The sequence below is a fragment of the Solanum lycopersicum genome, chromosome 6 (genome assembly GCF_036512215.1).
Source record: "Solanum lycopersicum chromosome 6, SLM_r2.1".
Lineage (NCBI taxonomy): Eukaryota > Viridiplantae > Streptophyta > Magnoliopsida > Solanales > Solanaceae > Solanum > Solanum lycopersicum.
In genome coordinates this window covers 50,928,282-50,952,655 of record NC_090805.1, presented here as the reverse complement: position 1 = coordinate 50,952,655, position 24,374 = coordinate 50,928,282, and the positions used below count along the sequence as shown (strand labels likewise).

At 32.8% G+C, this 24,374-nt stretch overlaps 3 protein-coding genes across 8 annotated transcripts; 1 reads left to right on the top strand and 2 right to left on the bottom strand.

Annotated features, from left to right (window-relative positions):
* The first annotated feature begins 3,815 nt into the window (after positions 1 to 3,815).
* Positions 3,816 to 8,066, top strand: LOC101261424 (probably inactive leucine-rich repeat receptor-like protein kinase At5g48380). 5 transcript variants are annotated; one of them, XM_004242403.5, is made up of 3 exons: positions 3,816 to 4,079; positions 5,540 to 6,538; positions 6,776 to 8,066. In XM_004242403.5, exons 2-3 carry the CDS (start codon positions 5,675 to 5,677, stop codon positions 7,772 to 7,774), a joined length of 1,863 nt encoding a protein of 620 aa, XP_004242451.1. In that variant the 5' UTR covers positions 3,816 to 4,079; positions 5,540 to 5,674; the 3' UTR covers positions 7,775 to 8,066. The 5 variants fall into 5 exon arrangements, with proteins under 5 accessions (XP_004242451.1, XP_069154962.1, XP_069154961.1 ...); XM_069298861.1 differs by having other exon boundaries at positions 3,972 to 5,003; XM_069298860.1 differs by having other exon boundaries at positions 4,075 to 4,612.
* A 210-nt stretch (positions 8,067 to 8,276) lies between these two features.
* LOC101260547 (formin-like protein 1) lies at positions 8,277 to 12,487 on the bottom strand. Its single transcript, XM_004242400.5, has 4 exons — positions 10,294 to 12,487; positions 10,016 to 10,212; positions 9,387 to 9,631; positions 8,277 to 9,264 (listed from the first exon to the last, which is right to left on the bottom strand). Exons 1-4 carry the CDS (start codon positions 11,853 to 11,855, stop codon positions 8,458 to 8,460), a joined length of 2,811 nt encoding a protein of 936 aa, XP_004242448.2. The 5' UTR covers positions 11,856 to 12,487; the 3' UTR covers positions 8,277 to 8,457.
* A 7,167-nt stretch (positions 12,488 to 19,654) lies between these two features.
* On the bottom strand, positions 19,655 to 23,450 carry LOC101264640 (mediator of RNA polymerase II transcription subunit 19a). Of its 2 annotated transcripts, none has more exons than XM_004242414.4 (6): positions 23,229 to 23,450; positions 21,972 to 22,038; positions 21,379 to 21,668; positions 20,949 to 21,182; positions 20,156 to 20,212; positions 19,655 to 19,961 (listed from the first exon to the last, which is right to left on the bottom strand). In XM_004242414.4, the coding sequence occupies exons 2-6, from the start codon at positions 22,000 to 22,002 to the stop codon at positions 19,911 to 19,913; spliced, it is 663 nt and encodes a 220-aa protein (XP_004242462.1). In that variant the 5' UTR covers positions 22,003 to 22,038; positions 23,229 to 23,450; the 3' UTR covers positions 19,655 to 19,910. The 2 variants fall into 2 exon arrangements, with proteins under 2 accessions (XP_004242462.1, XP_010323107.1); XM_010324805.3 differs by having other exon boundaries at positions 19,655 to 19,956; positions 23,229 to 23,449.
* Between the last annotated feature and the right edge of the window lie 924 nt (positions 23,451 to 24,374).

The following is a 24,374-nucleotide window of genomic DNA, read 5'->3' as shown; positions in this document are numbered from 1 at the left end:
TGGATCAGTGTAAACTATATTACAGTAGACTTGTCTTCTTTAAGAAAATGAGATATTCGTGTCTCAATCTAAATGATTGATTTATTCACTTTCTTCATTTTATTTTTAATTATAATTTATTTTATTTGTGGTACGTTACACCAACATGCAATGGTTTTCCTCAATGGTGAAAAAATGTGAGAGCTCTCAATATTTTCCTAAAAAAACCTATAAAATACTTTTTGAGAAAATTACACTTTGAAATATTATTTTAAGGTCGATCAGACACTAATTTATATATAATATATATATATATATATATATATAAAATTTATTGACCAAATATAATTAGTAAAAATAAATTAAAAAAAAGAATGTTTTTAAATACTAAAAAGTTAATTTAAACGATTATTAATTAGGTTTGAATTATTTTTTAATATTCCTTTAACATGTTTTACATTTTGTTTGAATCATTGTTATCCATTATTTCATAATGTATTGCACTGTATTATACTCTATTTTACTATATTGTATAATAGATACAATGTTTGGCTAGATTGTATTGTTTATTGTTGTTTAATAACATTTTAATTGTTTGGTTTGATTGTATAGTACTGTATTGTAACTTATAAATTTACTTAAATTTCCTTCATTATTCTATGTTAGAATGTTTGACTAGGTTTAAATAATTAAGCTAAAGGGTAAAATCGAAATATTATGTAAAGATATAATTATAGAAATTAAGTAATAATGAAAATACATCAAATTGGTTGTTCCATAAAATAAGAATTTTCATTGTTACCTAACAACGAAATTTAACAATGCAGTACAATACATTTTAAGTAACAATCAAAACAAATATTGTATGTAAAGTAACAATACAATACAAATACAATGAATAACAATGATCCAAACATAGTATTAAAGGTATCGCTACAATCTTAAACAAGCCAAATTGTAGCCTCGCATTTATGCATTGATAATATAGTTGTGAATTAAAATAATAAAGTTAAAAATCTATTTATTTATTTTATTAATTTTTGGTTCATAAGTGTGCAATTTGATTTGTGGTAAGGTCAACTATAGCTTAATTTCAATAATTGTGAAAATAAAACTAAGATCTGATTAAATGTTCCCATCTGTTCAGTGCAAAATCAAACGCTTTTTTTAAAGTTAAAGATTAATCTACTTTAAGAAAGAAAAAAAAAATCCCATATTAGCAAATTAACGAATCATTACTATTTCAAAATTGTTTGCTTTAGTCTTTTAGGTGCTTTTAACTTATTCACAATTGTATATTTTAATTCGTACGATAAAAATATTTGGATGGCTAAACCAAATTATGATTTAGTCGATTCGTTTGATTTTATCATATTAATGACTCATTTATTTTATTAATTTAATTTATTTTGATTCGTATAATTCAATTTATATAAAAAAAAATATGTTGATAAATAGCCGAAAATGACCCATGAAAATTTTTAACTACTCATTCGATTTTTTTTCCAACTTCATTAAAAACTAGTAAACACTAGTTAATACAAATATTATGATAAAATATAGGGATAATTGTATATAATAGCAAACTAATAACCTAAAATAAATGGAGTAGCTACGGTTTGATTTAATTGTGCTCCATAGCAAACGTTAGCCAAAGTTTGTCAGTCGCCTCTCTCCCAAAAATCTCTCTCGACACTCTCCCGTTCTCTCTCGCCACTCTCCCTCTGCTCGTCTTTCTCGCTTCATACACAGAAGTGTATAAATTGTGTTTCTGTTTTGTATAAAGCGAGAGAAAATTGTATATACACATGCAAAAACATATATCTTCGTGCTATACACTTAATTATACAATTTACAAATATTTTACTTCAATTCAATTGTAGACAAATGCAACTTTATACAAATATTATAGCGAAAAAGGCCAACGAATTATACAATTGCAGTGAAATAAAATTTTCTCTCGCTTTATACAACAGAAGTGTATATATTTTGTTTCTGTTTTTGTATAAAGCGAGAGAAAAACATATATATTCTTCTTATACACTTATAATTATGCAATATACATACATTTTACTTCGATTCAATTGTATGCAAAATAAATTTTACACAAATATTGCAGCAAAATAGGCAGCGAATTATACAATTGTGCATTATACAATTGCAGTGAAATAGGATAGCGTATTATACAATTGCAGTGAAATAGGATAGCATATTATACAATTGCAGCGAAATAGGCCAGCGAATTATACGATTTAGGCCAGCGAATTATACAATTGTATATGTATAGTGAATTATAAAATTTTATATTTGCTATGGAGCGCAATTATGCAAACTTTGTTATAGCATACAAATATAAATTTTTTATTTGCTATATGTAAAAGTTGCCCTAAAATATATGCTTTATTTATTATATTTTTAAAGGAAGTGAAAAAAAAAAAAAACCAAAAAGTCGGCATTTGAAGGTCATTTCATTTAATTATAATGAGAAAAACATGTTAAGAAAAAATCATCTATTTTTTAAAGTTGATTATAGGTTTGGATCAAATTTGCCGTCTAACTCGTGCAACACAATATGTTTAATTACTAACTTCATTATCTATTATTTCCATAGCTCTAAATTCTAATGAAAATAATAAATTATTTATGTTGTTACTATTGACTTATACTTGTTATAAATATTTAAATTTTATATTTGTTTGATTTTACATATGAATCATATTAGAGATTTCTTTTTGTCTTGATACAACTATTCATTTTTTTAATTTTTATCTTTTTTTTTTCTCTCAATATATGTGTGGTGAAATTATGTGAAATTACTAAATTGAAGCTTATTCTTGAATTATAATTATCATCATTCTGAATCGTGTCATCTAAATATATTTGTCATTGACTCATCTATTTTTATTACTATAATATAGAATGGAAACTTCACTTGTAATAGTTGATCAATCTTAGTGGCAATATTTTGAACATTTCATTGCAAATGTTAGTCTGAAAAAAGGGGGCAAATTTTAAAGCTTTTCAACTACAGTGTGACCCTTTAAGTATATTTTTCATTATTGATTAAAACAAAAATTACATACTTTTATTCATCATTTTATTAAAGATAAATTAATAAAGTTAATATTTTTTAGTTATAGGATCATTTCAATTTATTTATCATATTATACTTTTAGTTCATTTTAAAAAAAATATAAATTAGCGGCTTAATTTCAACATTTTATGTAACATATTTAATATCATAAAATTATTTTTTTGATATATTTAACATATTTTTGTTTAAGATGATAAAATTTAAAAAGTTTCTAACTATCTTATATTTTATGTCGAGTTTAAACAAACAAACGAAAATATACACAATAATATTTGTCGTAAGATAAATTGAAAATGAAAATATATCACGTAAACTCGATTAATTAGCTTGAGGTGTATGTCGAGTTTAAACAAACAAACGAAAATATACACAATAATATTTATCGTAAGATAATTGAAAACAAAAATATATTACATAAACTCGATTAATTAGCTTGAGGTGTGAAAAGGGGAAAAAGAATCTAAAAGTCAGAAGTCATCTAAAGTTTAATATTCATTTCAATAATTCATTTCAGTATTTTTGTTTTTTTCTAAAAAAAATAATATTCTAAGAGTTTGAAATTCATATTGAAACTCTAATACACAATAGAATTTATTTGAAAAAAATACTTTTAATAATATTTTTTTCATACTTAAAAGCTTAAATATAAAATTTTTAACTAAAATAAAATAATTTTACCAATGCACCATAATTTACGTCGATCCATTTCGATTAATTATATTTTGGTTGAAAGAATAATGATGGGTTTCACACTTTGCTAAAAACTTTTCCAACCAACAAATGAAATATCAAGTCAAGCAACTGGTCGTCGCCTGTCCCCGTTTAACACTCTTTTTTCTTTTTTGCAATTTCTTAACAAGTTTTCAGTTTTAGTTCTCACTGTTAGCCTTCTTTCTTTGACCAAAGAAAAAACTGTGTCATCAAAAAAAACTACTTTTTTTTTTTGCCCCTTTTCTTCTTTGTAATTGACCATCAAGATCCAGCAGTTGATATCCGCAACTGGGTTGTAAGTATCTTGCATCTATAACTTCTTGGTCTTCTTTTGATATTTTTTATGCTCAACTTGTTTATTGGTAGAATTTCTTATTAAAAATTGTTCCTTTATTATGTTGCTGCTTGCCTTTGACTAAGGACTTGGCAATTTTTTGAATGTTGAAAGTTTTGTAGAAAGGGTCTGGACTTAATTTATGGAAATTGAAGTTTCTGTTTTTTGGTATTTATGCCTAGTTCTTATGAAAAGATTGCTTTTTTCTTTTAATTGTGTTGGTAGCTGCTTTGAGTAAGGACTTGGTAAATTTGTTGAATTTTGAAAGTTGTATAGAAAATCTCTGGACTTTTATTTCTGGAAATTGAAGTTGAATTTGGCCTTTTGTTGTTTGATCTTAAGAACCCTTTTTGGATTTTGTGGATTGTGTGAGATGGGGTTTGTGTTTTATATCTAGTAGGGGTCTTTTTTCTTTTTTGAACTTTCTTCTTGAAGGTGTGAAGTTTTGTGCTTTTGGATGTGGATGTGGAAGATCAAGTAAATTCTGCATTTTGGTAAGAATCTCTCTACCATCTCAAGGTAGGGGTAAGGTCTGTGCAGTACCCTCCCTAGACCCGACCTGTGGGATTACACTAGGTTTGTTGTCGTTGTTATTGTTGACCTTAGTAATTGCAACTAACCATTTCTTTAATTCATTGGTTGCCTTCTTGAATACTTTGAAAGAGGACAGTGGTTTATTATTTGTTGAAATTTGGAAGTCATGGTCAAAAAGCACTCAACTTTGAAACTTTCTGGGATTGGAATTTGCTTTCTTGTTGTTTGATTTTCAGAACCTTTTCTGGGTTCTACTAGCCTTGCTTGTTGGGATTCGTTGTATATCAAGTAAGGAGGGTTTCTTCAACTTCCATCTTGGAGGTGTGAAGTTTGTGGTTGTGGCTTTGTAAGGTCAGATAATATCATCTTTCAATAAATTTCGTGTGTTTTGCTTATATCAAGTAGGGGTGTTCTTTTTTCTTCTTTTCATTCAACTTCTGTGTCTAAGGCGAGAACTTTTATGATTGTCGCTGTAGATGATCAAGTGAAATTATCTTTTGAATGAAGTTTCCCTTTTGTTGATGATAATTTTATGTAAGTGCATCTCTTAGATTGCTGTTATTGTGCTTTTTCTCTTCCCAAGTCTCTTTTGCCTCCTTGTTGGCTGTTTTTCCCATTAAAATATATAAGGAACAGCTTTTTGCTTGTATCTGACTTCTCCGATAATCTTTATTTTGGTTGTCCTGTAAGTGTGGGATTTGAGTACCTCTACTTCTGGAGAATCACTAGTTTGCTTAAGAAGAAAAGTTATCTAGTGTTGATATGAAATGAGTCCGATGAGAGCGGATGAACCGGAGATTCATATAGTTTTTTCCGATTAGTTTGGAAGTGAGGCAGCGTTGATTGATTGATAAAACTGATTCATCATCTTATATTTTTCCTTGCAGCCTTACATTTTGCTTCTCAACTCGGGAGAAATCGTATTTGTTCTTGCAATGGATTTTTCGGGGTTGCAAACTAGTTTATAGAGATCTTAAATGTTTCAATCAACTACTTAATTAGGACCTTCGATTGTTGCGGTTATGACGGTGCCTCTCACCAAGATGGCTTTGGATAAGAGAGCTCTTACTACCTTTGCTGCTATTTTGATTTACTTGGTCTTGAGCTGTGCTGTTTGCTCTGCTGTTCAAAGCGACATTGACTGTCTGAAATCTATTAAAGATTCATTTGAAGATCCATTGAATTTCTTGAACACTACATGGAAGTTCGATAATCAGACCGAAGGTTTCATCTGCAAGTTTGCTGGGATTCAGTGCTGGCATCCTGATGAAACCAGAGTTTTGAGTATCAGTCTTCCTGACATGCGTCTCAAGGGCAAGTTTCCACGTGGTCTTAAGAATTGCACCTCTATTACATCATTAGATCTTTCGAGCAACGAGCTCCATGGAAGTATTCCAAATGATATCTCCAAAATTATAGGTTTTGTGGTAATGCTGGATCTCTCATCCAACAATTTTTCAGGGGAAATCCCAGTTAATCTTGCAAACTGCTCTTTTTTAAATAGCCTTAGACTTGACGACAACCAGTTTACGGGCCCAATTCCTGCAGAAATTGGCTTGCTTGGTCGGCTCAAGAATTTTAATGTAGCAAACAATCGATTGACTGGAGCAGTTCCACGTTTCACAAATGCAACTTTTCCTGCAGAGATCTATGCCAATAATGCCGGACTGTGTGGACCACCATTAACTCTTTGTGAGGATATTGCTAAGAAACCCCGTACTGGAATCATTGTTGGTGCAGCTGTTGGTGGGGTGACTTTAGGTGCTGTATTATTGACCATTGGTATGTTCTTATATATGAGAAAGATATCCAGGAAGAGGAAAAATGCAGATGATCCTGAAGGGAATAAATGGGCGAAGAGTATTAAGGGTTCCAAGGCAATCCAGGTGAGAATTAAAAACTGTGTCATTACTGAAACTTCTGTTCGCGCTTTGTTGATTGGTCATAAATCAATTCTAGTGGGTTGTGTTTACGGGTTCTACTGTGGCATTGCGATTATATTTAGAACCATAAATTCGTGTTTTCATATAAGCATTTAACTAATGAACTTTTCACCATAAGCTCTTTTGTGAGTTTTCTCTTGCTCAAGCGTTCTTAATTGACTTAAGGTGCCTTATTTTCAGCTTTCAATGTTTGAGAAATCTACTTCAAAAATGAGATTAAGTGATCTCATGAAGGCCACCAACAACTTCAGCAAGAACAATATTGTTGGGTCAGGAAGAACCGGGACATTCTACAAAGCAGTACTTGATGATGGCACTTCACTTATGGTTAAGAGGTTGCAGAATACTCAACACTCAGAGAAAGAGTTTACATCCGAGATGGCTACGTTGGGAAATGTGAAGCACCGTAACCTGGTACCTCTTTTAGGTTTCTGCATGGCGAAAAAAGAAAGGCTGTTGGTCTACAAAGATATGCCAAATGGCACCTTGCATGATAGGTTGCATTCATTGAGTGAAGGGGAAAAAACTCTTGAGTGGCCTATGAGAATGAAAATCGCCATTGGAGCAGCCAAAGGATTTGCATGGCTTCACCACAACTGCAATCCTCGTATCATTCACAGAAATATTAGTTCTAAATGCATCTTGCTGGATGTGGAATATGAACCTAAAATATCAGATTTTGGACTTGCTAGGCTCATGAATCCAGTTGACACTCATTTGAGTACCTTCGTAAATGGGGAATTCGGGGACTTTGGTTATGTTGCACCTGAGTATGCGCGAACTCTCATGGCTACACCAAAAGGTGATGTGTACAGTTTTGGTGTTGTACTTCTCGAGTTAGTTACAGGTGAGACACCAACTTCTGTTGCCAAAGCTCCCGAGACCTTTAAGGGGAATTTGGTGGAATGGATCACACAACTCTCTGGTGAATCTAAGCTTCAAGATGCGATTGACCATTCTCTGTCTAGTAAAGGTTATGACAGTGAGATCTTCCAGGTCCTTAAAGTTGCTTGTCGATGTGTGTTGTCTGCTGCTCCTAAGGAGAGGCCAACAATGTTTGAACTGTACCAGCTTCTGAGAGCCATTGGAGAGCGGTATCATTTCACAACTGATGATGACATTATGATGCCTGAGAGTGATAGCGGATTCCAAATGGACGAGCTCATTGTTGCTCAATAAGTAAACGAGGTCCTTCGATAATGGTTGAGTAAGATACAATAATTACTAGATCATTTTCTATCCTGTACAAATACCACGGTTCACTATCTATATAGGTCATTCTATTTCTACTGTGTAAGTCCCTTATTCATAGCTACCCAACTATGTAATTTGTGCTTCTTTTTCTGTATTTTTAATGGTGAAGAGATTTCTACAGATGTGATGTTAGTCAGTATTTTTCGTCTCTTCACATTTACTGCTTGAAGAATGTAGTCTTATCTTCCAGTAATTATAAAATGCAAAGTTGGAAAAAGTCTCTCACTCAAAGCTGACTGTAAGATGTCCCAAACATTTGAAGACTCTATTTTATATTTCACATGCTTAGATTAGTACAAAGAATACCTGAGCCTGTCTAAAAGATCCACGTACACTCTACCCCTCTTATGTTGTTATTGTGTCCATCAATGTAGGTTAGAACCTTCCTATTATTTTGGATGTGATGATAAATCTTGCTATATACATATGAAAAGGATAAAGAATTTCCAAGATCTTATACAAAATGATCTAATAAATACAACTTAAGAGTTACATATTCGTGGTGCAGAGTCTCAGGCAAACTCCTACAAGGCCTTTACAGTAGATTACATTGGTTTTGGCCAAAAGCAAAACACTAGGGAGTTGCCTGTTGTGACCAACTAACGCTACTAAGAAGATAAATATTCATCATCAGAGGAACTATGTTGCCGTTTAGCTGTGTATATGCTAGTGACAGGTTGTAGATTTGGATTAACTGGAACTGGAAATTTATGCGCGGAGCTAACTACTGTCCTCTCATTTATCATCCCAACTTCCTTGCAAACGCGATCAAGAATCATTAGGAAGTCTTTGACCACCATGAAGGTTCTGAGAGGGTGAGCCTCTTCTCTAGCTGAATCTCCATGGAAATACTCGGTTATTTCCTTCACCAGTGACATGGCCAACGCCTCTTGAGCTTGGAGCCGTATGATCTTCTCTTCTGCTATTTCCATAAACCTGTTCATGGACTCGGAGAATTTTTTAGTACTGCTTTCCTCTGATCCAACCGCTTCAATGTATCCTGCAACCTCAGCAATGTTTCCAATTCCCTTAGAAAGCTTTAAAACATCGCTGTGGAGCACTTCTGAATCCATAGCAGCAGCATTTTTAACATTCATAAGCTCTGAAGTAATGTTGGAAACCACTTGAAGGCCAAGTTTCCGGCACTTAGCGTCATCATTAGTGGTACACTGTTCGTTCTGATTTCCTCCGGAAAGACGAGTACCTTCACCTTTTATAATCTCCTGAACCACAAAATGCAAAAGGGTTGTTTTCCCATCTGCTCCCTTTACATCTACAAGCTTTAGCAGAGTGTCAAGTTTGAAGGCATGAGCATCTCCCCTGTTTGTCCCAACATTCATGCGGTTACCCGTCTTCAACACGGCTTCCAGAAGCTTCAAGAACATTCTGCTACTTCTCAACTCTTCACATGCTGCCTGTAGTAGGAAACCATTTTAAAGACATTATTCACAAGTTTTCTTCTGATCTAAATCAAAATTCTTCTAGTGAATGGATCATCAATAACAAGTAGAAGTTGACGATGGCTTAAAATAGTTACCTCTAGAGTTTCAAATGACTTCCTGAGGTAGTCCACCTCATAATCGAAATTTGATATATACAGCATAGCGTCTACCCTTTTGAATGCAAAAGGTACATCAAGCACTGCTTTCAGAAACTTCTCTGCTGGCCCGAGCTTGACTGGAGAATCATCTTTGTATTCTTTTAGCTTACGTTCTTCCTCTTTTGATGGAGCCATCTTCAATAAAATCTCAAGGAGCTCACTCCCAATAGTTTCAGCATTTCCTGAATAGAAGATATAACTTGTTACTGCTGTCTATTCTCCTAAATCCAAACACTATACAAGTTCTAGACACACTTGAACTTCTGCCTATTGATGAAACCAAGAAAGAACATCGAGTGAAGGAGCAAACTTTTAGCACGATTAACTACATGATTTTGCCTCGATCAGTACTAACACACACTTCCATTTCAATTAAGAGCTAAGATTTAAGTAATATAACTGTAAAGAATTCTTACAGTATCAAGCATTTTAACCTATTGTAGTTAGGTAATCTATCTTATTATCCAGCTTACGAATCCCAATGGTTACAGTATAAACCACCTACTAGCATAAGACTGAATATAATTAAGTTAAACTCTTCAAAGAACAGTGAAAATGATGAATACCTTCTAAAAGGGCTTCACATATTTCCTCTGTGGTTACATTTATGGCCCTCAGCAAAATTGCAATGTTTTGTGCTTTCTTTGGATCAAGTACCCTATTCTCTTGGCTCGGTGAGGGTACTAGACGTCTAGTTGTGTCGTTTGCATTCAATGTAGGAGTCTTTACAACAAAGAGTGTTTCTATCATCTCTTCATTCAACCTGCAAATTAACCAGTATCAGTTCTATTCAACTTATACAAACAAAAGGCAATCAATACATGTAGTTAACAGATTATCATACTTAAATGAGCTCGATTTCAGTTGATCCCAAACCATTTCGCGATCCGAACTTGCTCTCACTTTATCCCAATGCAAAGTTTTCAACTTTGGTTTGGGTTCCTCAGTTCTCTCATCATCCTTCTCAATATGTTCCGAAACAGAAGGCAACTCCATTGGAGAAACCAATACTGGACTCTCAATTCCAATGGGTTTTAAAGGAGATTCAAGAACTGGAGGGTTAAATGCTGGCTTTGAAAGTGGAGGTGAGGGTGTTTTGGGGCTTTCTATATTCTTAGAAGGTGGTGGTGGAGGTGGCGGCGGACGTGGCGGTGGTGGTCCAAGAGCTGGTGTGGCTTGCTGTATGTGATTTCTGATTGTCGCCGGAAACTGAACATCTTGATCCAAAAGATTAAAAATTCCCGGAGATGAGTCCATGCTTCTGGTTGAATATCTCTCTGGTGATAATGGGCATGGAGGTGACGGTGATGGTGATGGAGATTCTGCAAATGGTGGCACAATTGTCGCCGGTGGCGGTGGAGGAGGAGGTGGATACTGAGGTGGTGGAGCGGTGTCAACAGCGACCAGTTCCGGTGACTTGGGTCTTAAATTTTTCCTTTCCGGACTCAAACTCGCCGGCGGCGAAATGCTCAGCGATACAGACCGGGCCGGCGAACCGGACCCGGAACTCGAGGACGAACTCGAAGAAGATGAGCTACAGCCAACAAATCTCTCAACTTCAACAGCAGAAAAATCTCTTCGGGACAGTGAGTCACCTCCGATTGAACTCTCTCTACCACCCATAGATCCGGCAGAAGAGTAAAAATCCACATCATTTTCAGCAGTACCGGAGAAAAACCTGGTATTCCCATAACTCTGTCTCAAATTCCGTCCATGTAACGGCGGCAATGGACGGAGCTCCGGCGAGTCCATTTTTCTGGAAGAAGGAGCAGAACTAGTGTTACTACCATTACGATTCTGAGCATTATGTGTTTCAATTCCGCCATGTGAGCTAGCAAGTGTACCCAAATAGAGAAACTCCGAACTAGTCTGAGACGGTCTTTGAAGCTTAGGAATACTATTATTCGCATCATTCTTAGCACCATCCCGACTCAACCCATTGCTATTACTATCAGATCTTTGTGTTTTTCGGTAATTCTGCTTCCTTCGCTTTCGTGTATGCAAAAAGATAGCAATAGAAAGAACAATGACAGCAGCAATAACAGAGATAATAGCAGTGACAATGAGTTTACTTGAAACAGGGTTAGATTTGGAGGTATTTGGAAGGATAATAGAAGAAACATTTGCAGGAACAAAATCAGCAGGTGAATCAGGGGGAGGTGGAGGAGAAGGGTAAGTAGGGAAAAATGGGTTATTATCACTGTTATCAGGAGGCGTAGTAGAGCCTTGAAATGGGTACTCTGTAGGGGCTGGAGGAGAAGGTATAGGTGGTTGAGAAGAAGGTGAAGGTGAGTCTAATGGGAAAAAGGGTTCATGTAGAACACGGCGGTTGTTTCCGGCGACGGTGGCAAATGACAAGTGAGGTGAAAAACAGAGGAAGAAGATGAAGAAAACAGAAACCACCATTGTTAACAGAGATTTCTTTCTTTAAAACACTTTTCGTACTGAATCAAGAATCAACAAAGAAGTTTTTCACTAATTTAGCATATATTTCATTTTACTTTAGCTTACATTATTTCATTTTTTAGTGAATAATCAATGTGCTCTGTTCTTTGTGAATGTTCAGCAAGATTCCTTTTTTGGAATTTGGTCAAATGGGAAATGGTAATAGAAGACAAATTGCTGAAAGCATAGGGGCGGGGGAGTTGTCTGTGTTTACAGTGAGGAAAAAAGACAGAAATTTGAAGAAAGAAACCAAGAGAGTGACAGAAAGCAGAGTGAGAAAACCAAAAAAAAAAATCTAAGGGGAGAAAAAGTTTGTGGGTGTGAAAAGGTAGAAAATTGGGGAACATTATAGAGTAATTATTGCATAAAAAAGTACATTCATGGAAGACAGAGATTTTGGATGGTGCAAATCCAGCTAAGTTTATTCTCAGCTGGGTGAGTAACAATGCTCACTGCCTGTGGTTCTGATACAATGGTGAAACTAATTTATCATAATTAAATTTAAGATTATATAAAAAAAATATAATATTCATAATTAATTGTGTAATTTTAATATAAATAACAAACATTAATAAAAATGATAAACAGACAGCGATATCGGTTGTAGTGAAGTGATATTTATGTAACGATATAACGCCGTATCTCATAAGTCGTAAGTGGCCCCTTTCATTCGCTATTAATAAGTGTTCAAAATTAGATAGTAGTTGATAATTTATATTTTAACGCTTTTAAATTTAAAAAGTACTAACAAGTTATGAATTGTTGATTTGTATTTTAATGTTTTTAAAGTGATTTAGATTTTATAAATAATAAATTGTCAATCAAAAATTAAATTCTTTAACTTTTTAATATTGGATAAAGATAATTTATACTAAAAGTAATTTGAATCGTTGGTTAAGAATGAAAGAGTGTCTATCACACTATTAAAGTAGATAAAAATTTCACATTGATTGAGAAATGGACGAGTGATCTCCTTAAAAATCCCCGCATAAACAAACTTTTGATATTGAGTCAGTCCAGATGTCATATCTTAACACCAACACAAGTGACTTAGAATTTTCTAAATACTAATAAATTATCAATCAAAAATTAAATTCTTTTTAACTTTTTAACATTTAATAAAGGCAACTGTATACTAAAGCAACTTGAACCTCAGCTTATCAGTGAAAAAGTGTTTATCACACTGTTAGAGTGGATAAAAGTTTTACATTGATTGGAGAATGGACGAGTGATCTCCTTAAAAGTCTCCTCATGAGTTAGCTTTTGGGATTGAGTCAGACACAAGTGTCATATCTCAAACACCGACACAATTTTAATAGATTTGGATGTGTTACTCAGTCAAATAAGCGGAGGTAGATCCACATTCATACGAGAGGATACACATGAACTCATTAATTTCGTTAATAATCATATGTACATATGCGTATCTATTTTGAGAAACTAACAAAAATCAAGTATAATTAACGATGCACCCATAAATAGTATAGAATGAAGCGCATCACTCGCGAATTTAGAGTTCGAATCCGTTTCGTCGAGAAATGGAAGTGGATGTAAAAAAAAAAGGGGGGGGGGGGGTGTAGGTGAAGCACCATAAAAAGTTATTTTCTTAAATACATAATGACATTATTAAATTGTAGACGAACAATAATTTAAACTTGATTAATTTTCTTGAAAGAACAGAAAGCACAATGTGATTTATTAATTTATTAATTAGTAGTGGATTTTGGATGCTGCGCTGCATGGTTCATACTTACATTGCATTAATATTATTTTATTGATTATAAATAAATTGAAGTAGTAAATATATATTCCTAGAAGACACCAGTAGGATTATACAATTATTATTTTTTTTAAAAAAAAAAGCAGCATAATTTGACTATACAGAAGAATGTGGCCGACAATGATTTACAAATAATATTTTTATACAACCAAAAAATATAATTTTTTAAAACTTCATAGACATTAGTATTCTCCTTATCCAATATTTAAATCAACATAAAATCACCTCCCACGTACGTTAGGTATATAAACTAGTAATAATGCACATTATATTATGTTTCAAAATGAATCATCAAAATCAAGGTTAACAAAGAGAAAATAATCCATTTTTCTTTTATAGATTTAAATTTTTTATAGACACAAAACTTTTACAATGTTGAAAAATATAAAATTTATACGAATTTTTGTGGGAGATAAAAAGGATATTTAAAATTATTTTATACACTAATGTATTACACCAACAATTCTTAGTTAAAAAGTAAAAAGTTGCAAATTGTAATTTTTAGAGAAGACTTTTGTGTAACGGACAAAACATAAGTAAATAAATTAAATGTTTTCTGATGATAGGTAGATCTATTTCTTTAATGCATTTATTATCTTCTATCCGTATAATATTTCTCATTTATTTAACTAATACTTCACTTATTGAAGTTATAATAGTGATTTTTTGTAAGAAAAAAAAAATCTTTTAGATATTTTAGAACAAATTTATCTTTTGCTAAAAGTCCAAAAGAAGTGGTAATATTTGGGACCGAATAAAGTAATAATCTAGTACTCAATCACACTTTTATCAATTTTTGTTTTTGTCTAAAAGAAAATGACGCAATTTTATATTTTAAATTTTTTATAATAGAAAAAATTATAACCATACAAATTATCCTCAGCAACAACCAGTGATTAAATTTCATAAGTGTTATCTGGAAATGATAGAATATACGTAGATTTTATTATTACTTTGTGAAAAAAAATATATTATTTTTAAAAAATTCTCGAATTAAGTACAATAAATCCAGATAAAAAGAAGAAGGATATAGTGAAGAGAATATATCAAGAATCAATGTACACCTTACTAAAATGAATCACAATTTTAGTATGTCATATTAATGATATTAATTACAATTTTTTGAAAAAAAATAATTACCTATGTTATATTAATAATATTATATAAATTGAGACAGAGAGATTACTGATAACATAAAAACAACTGACAAATGAGTCCAATTATCATGTGAATTTGTAGCACTTCATCAGTTCATGGAATTGGAAGAAGTAACCATTTTGGACACTCACAAACATGCAAAAGGCCTTTCAGAAAAATAAGAATAAACTATATAATAAAATTTTGGACAAGTTTCCCATTATTGTTATATTTGTTTCTTATAATATAAAGTTTGTATATATTATCATTTGAGACCAAACTTTTTTTTTAAAAAAAATGTCTTTAGACTTTAGGACAAATACTTTTCCAATAATGTAGAGCTAAATGCATGGACACATATATAGGCTCCTATTTATTTACTAAACAAAATAATTGTAAGAGACACAATTAATCATTTAAGCACAATAATAATTACTATTTGTCACTAATTTTAATTATTTAGTACAAATGATAAAGTATTAAAGTAACAAAAAAGATAAAAATGATATCTCAATGACATAAGTAAAAAAGTTAGAAGAATCTACTAGCCGTTCGATATGTAAACAATTTGGAAAAGTTTGTCCCAGAAATAATTTTTTTGAGTCGATATTTATCAAATTTTATTTTTTTTACTTTATAAAGATAAAAATTAAATTCGTGTACACGTACATCTTATTCTTTTCATATCTCACTCGTAAAAATAATTTCTATTAATCTGATTTATTTTTGAGTTCTGCGACAATAAAAGCTTAGTATATCAGACAATTTTTTATGACTGACTGCAATAATTATCAACATTATCGTTGCATAAAGTTGGAAGTCGTTTTACAATTAATATACCAAAAGATAAAGAAAAAAAAAGGCCCTAAAACACCAAAAAAAACTTTAGTGGAGAATCTCTCTTTATATAATTACCTTTTTTTATCTTTCTATCATTTTCCCCCTTTGTATGATCTAAAATTTGTCCGTACTTTAAATAATTTTTAAAAGAAAATCTTCCATCATTATTGCACCTATTCAGCATCGCACTCGATTAATAATTTAACATTAGTAGTATGTTTTATATGGAATTAATAACGATTGATTAATAATACCAAAGTGGTGAATTTAATTATTTATTTGATGAAGAGCCTCCATAGTTTTAAGACTTAATTTTTGTGTTTAACTTAAAATTAAGTGATTAAAATAGTTTTTGATTTTACTCCAACACAATAAAAGAGTTTAAAAGTTTAATTTAACATAAAAACACTTAAAAGATAAAATTAATTCAAGATGACTCTTACTCTTGCTTGTCATCGTGTAATATATCTGTTTTGAATTAAATCCGCACTCTGGAGGATTTCCCCCATCCTTTCCCCCCGTGTCTCTCCTCCAGCATTAGATACTAATAATATAAGACTCATGTCATGACTATATCTTAGTTGATTAGTTTGTCTTTTTCTTGATTTGATGTGGCTAATGACTTTTTATTAGGAGCGTAGCATAAAAAGGTTTTTTCTGCAGTAACACAATCTAATTCACAAAAAAAAAGTGTTAATTATCCTATTAATATTAATGAACAATGATGTCAAATCTCTAGAAATACTGAAATGGAAAAGTGAAAACAAAAGACAAAGCAAAAAGGGGTCAAAAAAGAGTAAAATATTTTCACACAATCAGAGTCACTGTAAGATAGTTACAACTCACAAGTGAATCGCTATGATAATCAATCATTAATCACTTGGTAAAAATGAAATTTTACCTTATTATCATCGGTGTATATAACTTAAATTCTTTATTTTTATATATGACATTGCGAAAGATTCCTCCATGTATGCAATGTACCGGCAGTTATAAACAAAAAATTGAAATCCAGATGTGACTTGTCAATACATGTTCTTCCAGCCTAATAACAGCTGCTTTTGCTTCCTACTTAAACTGTACACATACCAAATTACATGCAATGAATCTATGGCAACAAAGACTACTGCTCCCTTCATTATTGTTCATACAACACAACTGCTCCAATTTTTGTTTATCATCATAATCATAACTAGTTCAATTCAAAATTTGAATTATGGACCAATGCTCATTCTGTCATGAGAACTCAGACTCCTCTAGCAAAGTTGAAAGGGGTAGTGTACTTTTTGAGGATCTGACACGAGTATAACATCTCGAGCAACATATACTACAGCTATAACTAGGAACCTAGCAAATACTCACTCTTTTCTGTCAAAGATCAGTAATGAACTAGAATTGACATGCTTCTTGGGTCAAACAACCGGACTAGCAAAAGAAGCATTCAAGCATGACCTTGATCAAATAACGAAACCAATATGGTCACAAGTCAATTGTAAGTGCCTAAAGTTGAGTCCAAATCATCTCCATTGCCTATTTATATAAACTTCTCATACATTGCAGTAGGGCTACATTTTAGTCCATGATTCGAATAGAAAAGCCAAAAATTTACATGTTGATCACTAGGAGCATGTAACAATTAGCTTAGCCAAGTTCAACACAGATAAAATTGGCCAAACACAAAAAATAGATCTTGATTTCATCAAAAAAGGAGTTATGTATCTCATTCTATCCTAGTATATACAAGAAGAGATTCCATTCATGACCATAAAGAGACACCTTTTTAAAAAAATTCTTTGCAGATGCTTAATGCTGTTGAGAAGTTAACCTTCAAACTCAATGGAGAAGACAAATGACAGAAGAGCAGATTAACATTCATCTCAACCTTCCCATTTTATTACCCAAAGCTCCGAATGGTTAGGACTGAACCTTGAGATAAGAGCCCTCAAAAGAGAGAAACATAAAATCATACAACAGCATGCAGCAACTTGCTAAACCTGGAGATGGATCAAGTTCCTCACCATCACTGCCAACTAATGGGAGCCCATAATATATGACGACGTTTAACTAATTCATCCTGAGGCTATTCTGCATGCAGGAAGCCAAGAAATATTAAGCTACAGAAAGTACTATAATCAGCACCTCTGCTATTAGTAAAGAACCCAAGTTGATATCAAGAACACTACATCAAGTAAACTGGCAGATGATACATGAAAAAAAAGAGGGAAAATAACAAAAAGCCCAATACAAAAGATTATTGACACTACCCTTTTCTTATTACTACTTCAAATGCTTTGCTTGTGATGAAAATTCCACACAGTGCCAACGTTCCATTTCATTTCACTCCAAATTAGGAATTGAAAAGTTACCTTGTGAAGAACATCAGGCCACAGAGACCTTAAATCCACAACAGAAGAAGTACTGAATACAGCATAAAAAGATCAAAGCACTTGACATGTTTCTTAATATAGAAAAACCTAATAACTTTTCAATTCCAAATGAGGCGAAATGTGTTTTCAATGTTAAGCAGCATATGTAATGAACAAATAAACTGTAAAATCATTAGTTGCGCGTAAACAGATGATCATTATAGAAACCGGTTTAAGGTGAAACTCAGAATGATGCAGTGATTGAACAGGACGCTTATTTGAATAGAAGTTCTACCTTTCAACCACTGCAAGTTGTTCTTAATTCAAATATTGCATACTCATCAAGCATGTCCTTTTTAGCCTTTGTACACACACACACATATAAACCTTACAATTTCTCTTTCTTATAATTCCACCAGCTATTCAGTAATTTTTTCCACCATTATTCTAATAGCAAAGTTGATGAAACATCGGGAGGACGGGGAACTTGTTACGACTTCCTTTTTGTGCATGAGACTTGCACATAAATCCATTTTAAAGTAGCCAAATTTCCAAGTTCCAACTCGTATTCATCATCAAAGTTGGAGAGGATCCTCCTTCAATAGATACTCAGTTACTTGCAAAAAAGATATGGTTGCTCAGTTGGTCCAGTTCATTTACTTGTTTACTGACACATCTTAATCAGGGGATCAATTTTCAACAACACACAACTGAAAATGTATAGTACTAATATGCACACACATACATATGTAGACTGGAGACAAAAAAATCATCCCAAAAGAAGTATACATAATTATTAATTGATCCCAATGAGCCAAAATAATAATAAATAAATAGAAGATAAAAAAATACCTTAAAGAGTTAGGCATATCATTTGATAACTTCTGTTGCTTTTCTTTATTGATGTAAGCAGTACTCCAGTATGGTTAGAAACTTCCATTCTTTTCCAACTAGCCTTGACCAGTTTCACCTTATATCTCCACCAGCACATTCAGGACAGCACAGACAAAAGTTTACATCTTTTATGCTCAAGGACAGTGCACCTCAGACACTTCCATGATCACATATCCACCTTACCATAATGAGTTTGAGGCTGCACCAATAACACATTTTTCCGCAGTCTTTTTGCAAGATGAAAATGAATCTCTAACAGCAAACCGTTTCATGAATGTTTAAAATTTTCCAAGATATGCTTTCTTGTTTCTATTGTGAACTTCTTTATCCAAAAAAATTGTTCTAAAATATTTATCATTTCAGAAATCAAGAAAGGGTTAATTTCTTTTTCCAGTTCCAGCTTTACTACTCTAATAGGGCGGATATAGTCAATAGCTAATCATTTGGGAAACAGCTACAGGTAACTTAGTCAAATATCCCTTATCATTCTGTTAATGATAGCAAATGGTTTTCTCAATGCGTGTGCCAAAACTTTAAACGATAGATAAAAAAGGATAAAGGAGTATAAGATAGTTCCACCTGACTTCCATGAGAAGAAATTTTTTTATCAGATATACGAAACAGGCAGGAAAACATTTTGTCAGACATGCAGATGCCTCCTTTCACACTGTCGAGGCCAGACTAGATGCATGCCTACTTTTTCATGGTGGTTATTTAGAAGAGGGAGGGAAAACTGAACTATATAAATCAAAACCGCCAGATTGCAATCATGAATACACAAAAAAGTTCGATGCATCTGACCAGTAATTTTTTTCCCAGGAACAGTCTCACTCAAATAAAGATACAGATGTCAACACCAGCGCATGCCATAAAGTTCTTCAACAAATGAATTGATCAGGACATGAACTTCTGATATTTCACAATTCTAAATAAAGGAACCCTCCAAATTCTCAACTACAAAATCTGGGACAACATAAATTATACAACCACACGCACAATTCAGCCAGCTACCTTTATTGAACCAATCTCATCTAGCTTTGAGCTCCTGTGCTGCAACGTTTAATCAGATAAGATGAAGGGAAAATTAGTAAAAGGTGAATGAATGTATACTAAGTGTAAGATTTAGATTGTGTACATGAATTTATAGCACGAACTAACGTTTGCATATTTATAATTTTCCTCAAAAAGAAGGTTCAAAATATAGTAAAGAAAAATATTATATGAATCCAACATTTTTTAGTTACCTTGCTTTTCTTGTGTTTGTGGACACCGTTAAGATCCTCCTCGTCATGCTTCCTTTTCTGAAATCAGTTTAAGAAAAAAGATCAAAATCAATGAGTTCTTTTATCCGTTTTATTACAGTGAAGTATGACTCTTTGAGTGCCAAATTCCAAGGGTGAATTTTCCACAAAGCAACTCAATAGTTAAGTACCACCCGGCAAAAAAAATTTTTATAGGTCCCACCCGGAAAGAACTTATAACAAAAAAAGAAGTATCAAACTATCAGAGAGAAAAACTATATAGTCAACACCGCATTAAGTAGATTACACACATTAGGTTATTCTTAGAGTAAAGGAGTGGATCAGAATTTTACCAAGTTAAAATATATGTATCACTAAACTAAACAGAATCAGGCCAGACTCAACAACTTATCGCCTCAATAACTTAAAAGTCAAGTGGCAGTTCATTTCAAAGACCTCATGCTCGTGCCTAGGAAGCTGAACCTTAATTAGTCTCAACATTGTTCCCACTTGATCATAGAGAGGCAACTTGTAAAAAAAAGGATAATGTACAAATGGATTAAATTATCAAGTATAAATTCAAAAAAGCAAGTGCAACAGTCAGCCCAATGGTACTGAGACCTGTTGTGAAATTTGTAGTTTCATACACTTCAAAAGAGTTTACTTAGTTAAGATAATGTTGAACCAGTCTTCTAAACTTCTGAACATGAACCTAAGACAATATTCAAAAGTAACAACATACCATGAGAATCATCATTCTTGAAACAAAATCATTTGAGTTAAGATGACAGCATACCTTTTCATGTTTCTTTGAATGCTCAGCACCAGGATCATTGTGGCCACTTTTATCTTTCTTTTTCTCTTTGTCCTTGTCTTTACTCCGATCTTTATGACGATGTTTGTGCTTCTTATGCTCTTTGTCCTTCTCCTTGTCTTTATCCTTGTGTTTTTTATGCTTCTTCTCCTTCTTCTCCTTGTCTTTCATCTCGCTCTTAGATTTTCCAGCTATAGTGGGGGTGCCTTTGTCAGACTATCAAACACCATGAAAAGACCTACTGATCAGCAACAATTATAACAGGAAAAAAACAATTTATGTTTCAGCACATCATATGAGGAAACCCTATTCAAAAGCTCCAACTTCAGAAATCATAAAGGATAAGAGTGTTGCTTAGAAGAAGGTGTACAAATGGAGTTAAATCATCCAAATTCAAAAGCAGATATCTTACAGGAGACAAATTGACTGGAGCCGTTTCACGTAGTTGGAAGGCTTCTCTAAGGACATCTAAGTCAAAGGGCCGGATACATGAACTTGTCTCTCTTGAAAAGGAAGTATCCTGCGTGAGCTGATCCAACTGCATCTTCTCACCTTTCCTAATTTCGGTGTCTCCAACCACATTATGAAGATAATGTGTATCGGAAATTGACAATGGAAGCGACCTCTTACCAAAGAACTCATAATGAGGCAACAATTTGAAGTGACTAATAAGATCGCGAGCACCTGTGAGTTCTCTTGGCCCTAAATGAGTTGGCAATAAAACAATAACTTTACTTCCTGCAAGTAAGAACTAGAGCAATAGGACTATAAAACAAAATTTCAGCAGCAAATAAATTCGTCATCAGGAGTCTGAACAAGAATATCAATCAATGTGTCACATTCACCTTAATTCTGAGCCTATGGATGCAATAAATAGCATTCTTCATCAATTGCATACTAGTCGCATGAGTAGACATGCAGTAGTCAAGATGTGTAACAAGCAAGGAGACTGTATGTCCCTATTTTTATTTTTTCAGGAGAAAGGTAAACATGTAAAAGTCTTACCTCTTCCAAAATTCTTGCTATCTGGATCCATCAATCAGCACCAAGTATATAAATAGAGCATTATTTCCTGGATAGCATCAGTAGGTAAGACAATCCAGAAATATCTTATTGCAGCAAAGGTCAATCTACTCATATGACTAGAATGCAAACAAAATGGCATTGGAGGAGGACAATTGGGAGAATGTAACCATAATACAACCATAGTGCAAAATGATAGAGCTCATAAACCTTGTCAGAATCATTTTCAAATAAATACTGCATTAATGTCATGGATTTGGCAGGGGCTACTACCGCCTATGTTCAAACCAGAATACCAAGAGTAAAGATAAACGGTGCTAAAAGCGACACTAACAGAAAGAAAGACAGATTTTATCTGTTCAACTAAGGAGAACTTATATATAAGCTGGCAGAGAGATCATTTCATATGCAATTTCTATACCTCTACTCTCAAGTGAATGGGGAGGTCTTATTTGATCAAGCATAGATACAACAAAAAGAAAATTGAAGTAAATAATAAGGAAAAGGGAAAAAATAAACTCAGATTGGTCGTAAGAATAGCGTCTCCCGTGTACAATGGCAGCTATGTTATTTAGAGTGCATAGTGTCCCAAAAATTGTCTATAGTAACTGAAAATGTTATCTACTGCACTAAGTCCAGCCTCTCACTAAATTGTGTATAATTGGCCTAAAGATTAGTTTTTTTCAAACAGTTACTTCAAAAAAGCAACTAATACAGTTTTTCAAGCCTATAGATTAAAAAATTTTCCAACAGTCACTTTGCAAATGCAACTCAAAACAGTTTTCCAGCCTAAAGAATGGGTTTTTCCAACAGTTACTTCACACATGCAACTCAAACCAGTTTTTTCAGCCTAAAGATTAGTTATTTTCAATAATTCACTTGAGGAATGCAACTCAAATTAACACTTTGATCCTTGACAAGACTAAGCAATAAAAATGAAAAAAGAAGAAAAAAACTCAACTTACTGCTCCAACAGAAAGATGAGAGAATTACACTTACCTCAACTTACCTCTTTCTGTTGGAGAAATAAGCTGAGTTGACCTGACCTCAACTTACAATAGAGAAATTTTTTTTATTAAAAGCTGATTCGATTACAATTTGAGCTTCATAATTTCAATATATCTGAATATCAATGACGAAACACATTGATCTTTGGAGTTAATGACTACGTGATCCCTTTCACAATCTAACATCAGTACATAGAGAATTCAAATCTCCAACTACGAAAAAATAGCTTACTCGATCAAACTGATGAGTATCCAATCCAATTGAAGAACGAAGCTCGTCTGTTTTCCAATTGAAGATTCTCCTGAATCAAAATAATCGAAATTTAGGGCTTAGGGTTTGCAAAAATTCACCGTAAGCTCCGTATAATTGAACCAAGAGAAACCCTAATTTGGCAATTTCACAGAGTTGAAAAAATATTGGCACCAATTACGGCGTATTATTATTATTATTATTATTGCGACATCGTAATATTTATATTTTATTTTACTGGCGATGTCGTGACTCTGTTTCTTCTCTGTGTGATGTTGACATTAATTGCCCCTGTCTGACCTGGTTTCTGGAGGAGTTTATAGTAATTTCGACTCAACTTATTTTAATTTTTGCCTCAAATAAAATCCACTAATATCAAGATATATATGCGTAATTGAGAATTGATTAATAAATTAGAACGGTATTTCGCCATTTTCTCTATTTTACATAAGTTAACAAAAAATGTGAAAAATGGCAGTGGTTATTGGTAGCTACTACAATAACTAAATAATGTTATTCAATGATGTTTTGTAAGAAAGATAAGCCTTCATTTAATTGAACGAAAATTTCTGCATTTATCAAAAATAAATAGATATTCAATGTACGTGTTCAGAACTAAGAAAGATAAATCTTCATTTAGATGAACGAAAATTTCTGCATTTATCAAAAACGAATGAGATCTTCAATGTACGAGTTCGGAACTAACTCAAACAATGAAGAGTTTGATTTAGATTGAAATTATACATGACCTAATAAACTGCTAAATCTGAAAATAGCATTAAGCGAAGATGTCAGTATGTCCCTTAGTTAATCAAGTGGTCTTTTGACCTTCATTTGATTCCAAAAATCGACATGAATCTCATAAAATTGTATATAACCAACCCTTAGTAAAGAATAAACAATCTATCTTGATTTAAGTATAATTTCAGTAAGTGGCTTGTAAGTCACGTAAACATAAACTTTATTACTATATCAAAATTTTTCATTAAAAAAAAAAATATTAAAGAGACCACACTCAATATATCATGCAAGTCATATATTTTAAGCATTAACGATTGATTCTATAATTCAAATTCATAACATAGAGAAATAAATTGTTGATCAAATTATGCAAAATTAGTAAATTGA